Source organism: Lissotriton helveticus, chromosome 5_1, assembly GCF_964261635.1.
Source record: "Lissotriton helveticus chromosome 5_1, aLisHel1.1, whole genome shotgun sequence".
NCBI lineage: Eukaryota > Metazoa > Chordata > Amphibia > Caudata > Salamandridae > Lissotriton > Lissotriton helveticus.
The window spans coordinates 1,319,888,883-1,319,894,882 of NC_136065.1; the positions used below are offsets into that span (position 1 = coordinate 1,319,888,883).

The 6,000-nt window shown below is 44.8% G+C and overlaps 1 protein-coding gene across 1 annotated transcript in view; it reads left to right on the top strand.

Annotated features, from left to right (window-relative positions):
* Positions 1–3,053, top strand: part of LOC144752653 (uncharacterized) — a 197,837-nt gene extending 194,784 nt beyond the window's left edge. Inside the window, exon 11 of the mRNA XM_078640528.1 lies at positions 2,264–3,053. Coding sequence (XP_078496654.1) covers positions 2,264–2,762 — 499 coding nt within the window. The 3' untranslated portion in view covers positions 2,763–3,053. The remainder of the gene's footprint in view (positions 1–2,263) is intronic.
* Positions 3,054–6,000: the final 2,947 nt, after the last annotated feature.

The following is a 6,000-nucleotide window of genomic DNA, read 5'->3' on the forward strand; positions in this document are numbered from 1 at the left end:
GGCTGCTTTTTGCAGCTCTTTTTCCAACCTACTCTCAGTTTTCTTTTTACGCTGTTCAGTTTCTTTTCGCCACATGCCGAAGCTATCAAGCATAGTGGGTGTTGTCTTGTTTTTACCTAGGGCAGTTTCTAGCATTTTTATTTTATCATCATCGAAGGATCCTGTCAGGGGCCATTGACTTTCTTGACCCTGTTTTGTATATTTATGCCATAGTTTACTATAGGCAATAGCGGTCAATCCATGCTTCATGAACATGTCCTTATTAGGGGTGCCTTCCAGTGGGGCTGGATGGTCCATCTCTAATAAGCGGTCCGGGCTAAACAGGCTACCAATCAGTGGGGAGAAGACAGACATGACGGCTCGTAACGAGGGACTAAAAAGTCAGCACTGCCTATCTTATCACTAGGTGCAAAGACTGGACAGAATATTTCTATTCTACGTTGTTTGCAGGCAGTGAATACCTCATGGATCACAATAACCAAAGACCAACAAATAACAATGGGGAGAATGAGTAGGTCCGCAAAGATCTGCGTTACCTACCTTTTTCGCTATCTGCAAAAAGGGTGGTCTCTTCCCTGTTTGCAGACAGGGAATCTCCAGGAAACAATAATTTTGCGAACAACAGTTCAGTTTCAAGCAATTATAGGGTGAGGGAGAAAAAAATAAGCACGGCTGCTACCCTACCTATCCTCCACTGCTTGCAAAGAGAGAGACCTTTGTTTCTCCGTTTGCAGACAGTGAATCCCTCGTGGATCAAGATAACAAAAGACCGACAAATAACAATGGGGAGAGTGAGTAGGTCCGCAAAGATTTGCGTTACCTACCTTTTTCACTATCTGCAAAAAGGGTGGTCTCTTCCCTGTTTGCAGACAGGGAATCTCCAGGAAACAATAGTTTGCGAACAACAGCTCAGTTTCAGGTGACTATTGAGTGGGGGAGAAAAATAAGCACGGTTGTCTGCCCTACCTATCCTCCACTGCTCGCAAAGGGAGAGCCTGTTGTCTCTCCGTTTGCAGACAGTGAATCTCCAATTAAACAAAAAGAGCAATACTAGTATTTTAACAATCAAGCAAATTTTCCGCAATTTGTCGTGGTAACACGACCTTACCCGGACCGCATGGACAGTTTCCTGACTTCCGAATCCAGCGCCCGATCGTCCTCTCTTCTTCGTTATCCTCGCGGCACTCCTGATGGTTCCCAGTCAGGACCGTAGATCACTCGAGAGAGGTCTGTTCGGAACCAGTGAAGTTCGGATGATCGGCTGTCAGACGAGGGTCTATCGGACAGACGCGTTCCCGATCGTTGCAGTCGTTCACTTTGTCGTCAGGACCTCTCCCACTGGATCCATGGGTCGCTGATGGGCCCCACGCTTGGGACGCCAATTGTGGAAAAATACAAACTGGGGGGCACTACCAACCAGAATATAAGATCCTTAATTATTGCCCGGCGATGTCGCCTCTTGAACCCACACAGAAGTTAAACTATTGAAGAGGCAGGCGCTGGAGACTGGAAGGCGGGAAACAAGGGTTTTTATTCTCTCCGGAGGAGAACACAACGAAACGGACAGAAGGTATCGTTCTGAGGTGCTCTAACTGCATCCCGGAGGCCTGGCCTCTTATACATGAGTTTATCTCTTTATTACATGTAACACATTCTCGTTGATACTTTGATGTACGGAAAGACATCCTCAGAATCCCCCCTTCCCAGCCTGTTCCCATGCAAGGCTATAGTGGAAGTCCCCGCCCCGTTCACAACAGGTGGTGATCATTGCGCAGCTGGGTATTCCGCCGATTCACGGAGTGTGCGGGTTTCGATCGGATCTCGTGGGGTGGGGGGGGGCTTTGATCACCTCGGGGATCCTTTGAGGAGGGAAGCTTCCTATTGTATGGGGAGGGGCAAGAGGTTGGTATCGGCAGAGCTAGGTGTCGGTCTGGGAACGGGGAAGACAAACGGGCACACGGGGAAAAGGGGTTTGCATCAAAAGGGCCGGAGATCATGACGGGGAAACAGGGAGGTGTCGCGCTGGGAACAGGATGAGGGCCTGGGGCAGAGCAGCGCCGAAGAGGGGTTTATGACCCAAGGCAGGTGCAAGCAGGGGGTTGCTAGCGAAGTTTGGAGGGAGAGAGAGAGAGACGCGCTGGCTCTCGGCGAGAGCCGGGAAGCCATGGTGTCCAAAAATGGCGGCTGTTTTACGCGCACAAAAGGTTTAAGGAGAGCAAGAGGGCGCCGATAATGTTGACGGTTTTCAGCCTAACTTTTAACACAATGATAAGAAAATATTGAGAACGGAGCCCTTAGAATTGAGTGCCAGAACTAAAGTGCAGAACTGTGCTGCTCCCAAAGATAGCCCACCTGTTTATGCTGAAAGGCAGTTGTCCTTTACTATTGAAACAGAATCTAGCTGGAGCTTTGAATCTTCCATTGAGATAGGAGTTTCCGTTGAGGTAAGTGCAGGCATCCCAGGTCTTGGAGACATGTCTGTTTCCACTTCTGTCACCACCACTTTCACTGTGGGTACCGCAGGTAGGCGGATGGAATCAAGGACTGACAGTATTAATGCCAAACTTGAAGCTAGGCCTAAGTACTCTGTGGAATACTTTGTCATAGGAACGCGGTACACTGCTGACATACCCTGGACAGGAAAAATGAGAACTATCTTTGAAGATGACACCATCAATGTTCAAGATGTAAAGGGGGAATATATTGGGGTGCAAGTGGCCGAGATTATTGTGAGCGCTGATGCACCAATCCGCTGTGGCTAAAGCAGAACGTCACATCCTTGCAGCTTTAAATCATTTGGGGGTCGTCTGGCCAGTCTCTAGTCATGTGCATAGACCCCTACATTTACTTATGAGTAATTTAGTGATGTTTTTTATGTTGTATACATGATCCACTCCATATCACCCAGCAATGAATGTATTCATATCTTCATCTTCATGCACTGACAACCAGTGAAGTGCACAACCTCTGTGCAGCCTTCACCGTTTGTATTTTACCTTTTATATAAAAATGCAATGTGCAGTGCCAATAAAATGCCAGGTGACGTTTAAAAATCATGTATATGTGTGTATCTTTCTAGGTAGATTAACTTCTATTACCTAGTATGCGTTTGCAAACAGACTGCAGTTTGTTGCAGTTTATATAGGGAGCACCTTAGATGTAAAAGGCTCATTATTAGTGTCTCCTCTGTAGACTCTAGGTGAAACTATCAATAGTGGTGCTCAAGAATGTGTGTTCCGACCAAAACTGATGCCTATGCACTAGATGATGACCTAAGTCTATGCAATGAAAGTATTGGGAATAATCAATAGTGAGGCCTCGAATAACGAGATTGCCTGGAGTTATTTCCTTAATGGTTTCATTGATAGTTTAGTAGGACTTGAAGTCCACAAGATAATGCTTAAAATGTATGCCCACCCAAGCAGCCATTTAGTGCTTGGAGTGCTTGAGGAATGAGGTGAAGGAGAATTTATGCAAGGAGGACATAACAGAAAAGATAAAAAGTTCAAAATGTATAGAGCCGGTGGTTCGACCAAATAAATCCAAATGAACACTCTGGATGTGTGATGACCTCCATGACCTTAGTATCAAGATTTGATGCTAAACATACCAGGGATGTTTTGTTACTTTAGGAAACAGGGATGAATCCCACCCTAGCTATGGTATTTGCATACCACAAAAGTGTCTTGCATAAAGATTAGTATCACCTGATATATTTTATCGCTCTGAAAGGATCCTACTGTTGCAGAAGAATACCATTTTATCTAACCTAGGTTTGACCACGGTCAAACAAATGACAGATACCCTATTTACGTGAGGATAGAGAGTCACGTTTTCAACATGATGTATTAGTGTATGTCAAAAACAGAATGTTTCAAGATGAGAGATTGGAGAGTTTTTTGATGATCTTGAAAGCAAAATGAATGACTCTGAAGGGTAAAAGTACGAGTGGTAGATTGTCCAAGTCACCCTTTTCCCTAAGAAGCAATACAACCCAACAAGATTTAGGTGAAGGACATAGGAGAGGCTCCCAATGCACAGAAACATTAAGTTATTTTCTGGGAATAGCTGAAAGTCATACCAAATTTGTTCCACAGTTACTTCGTAGTACCCTTTCTTTGGGGAACTTATGCAAAAGAATGCAAGATTTGCGTGGAGTGAAGAGTGTTAGCGCAAGTGTTTTGATGGCAATAGTTATGCAGATCAGCAAATGGAAAGCAGAAGTACGTGCACATAGAGCTTTGAGGGGCACAAAGGTCCCAAACTCTATTAATGAGTGATGCTTTAGCATGCTAGTCAGGTGTGCATCTTTTAGGTCTACTCTGTGGGGAATGGCAGACCACTGGCTATTAATCGCAGTGATTACTGGCAGAGTTGCTGCTAAAGTGACAAACCCAGGTAGCTACATGTCAGTTCAAAGTTCTACGAGCTGTGCACATTATCTGTTGCAATTACTGTTGATTTAATATGTCAAGGGTTTGTATGAGGAGATGGGGGAAGGTAAAGAGTATGTGAGGAGTCCAGTGACTCCTTTGTTCGGAAAATGGATGATAATCAGATTTACCGCAAGATGAAGTCTTCCGCAAAGTTATGACGAGTATTAGGAGTGTTGAAATCAAGTTTAGGAGGGTGGTGAGCAAGAAGGAAGGAACGTGTTTGCATGCGGCATAGGGATTTTTCATTGAGGTGGACACGTTCACAAGGCATGCTCTATTGGTAGTTCCAATGGCTTTGAGAATAGAATTTTAGGGGCATATTATCTACAACAAGCGATATTTATTTCTAAATAAGCTTAGCAACATATTTTTTATCGCCGCGCATCGCCGGATTTTATCGCAGAGATAATGTGCTATTAGCAACGTTTATCTCTAAAGCGATCAAATTTCCGGCGATAGCGGCGAAATGCATGAATATCGCTGGTAATCCAGCGATATTCAGGCATTATCGCTAACAGGGTCTTAGCCTGATTATCCACCTCCCATTGGATATACAGGCTAAGAACTGGTCTGAGCAGGCATTAGGTTTTGGAGATATTCGCGCTTAGCGTGAATATTTCCATTGTTACGCCTGCGTTGATAATAGGCGATAGCGATGTTAGCGATTGCTTTCAGTCGCTAACAGGTTGGGTACGCCCACTTTGCATGTCATTAGCGATAAATATCGCTGACATGCAAAGTGGGCCCCAAACGCTCGCTATCGCCTACAAGCTGTCGCTAACTGCTGTTAGCGACAGCTTGCTAATAGGGAGATAAAATTATCACACAACTTATGACAACTGGTAATATCATAAACCAATAACAGACTACTTACGTATATTCGTGGGGTAGCTAGGGGCGGTCCGTCCCAGGCGTCGCTTTTTGTGGGGCGGCAGATGAGGTGAGCTATTTCGGCGAGCGCAAAGTACGTTTTTTCTTTTTTTTTTTTATTTGTATTTCCCCTCGTTATGGTCTATCGACTCCCTCCCCTGCTCTTACCTGCACTGGCTGTCACTGGGCGGCAAACTCAGGGACTGCCCTGGGCGGTAAAAGCTCTAGCTACGCCACTGTATATACCCAAAATAATTGCTCCCATGTTACAGACAATCTTTTGGGCCCTTTTTTCTTTTTACCCTTAAAATGACAGATTCAGTTTCGTAGTTCCTGGCACATAAGGGCCCACCAATTGCTCATCCAAGGTGGAAATGGACTTATTCACTCTCTGGCTTTGACAATATCAATAAAAACGATGCGTGTATATCAGTGAGGCACACTCAGTTTAGTACTCAACATAATGTTGTAGACATTGGGCTCAACAGCGGTATTAAACCTTTGATATAAACAAACAGCACTTTCCAACCAATATTCATACAGCACTGGGCAGCTAGCAAACTTACTTATGATGTATGCATTCTCCGTCCTGCACCGCGGGCGTTTGGATAGCTTATCGGGCATATAATGTAACACACAAACAGTTTTACATTTTTAAATTTAAGTCTAGCCGATATTAGCTGTCAGCAAGCCC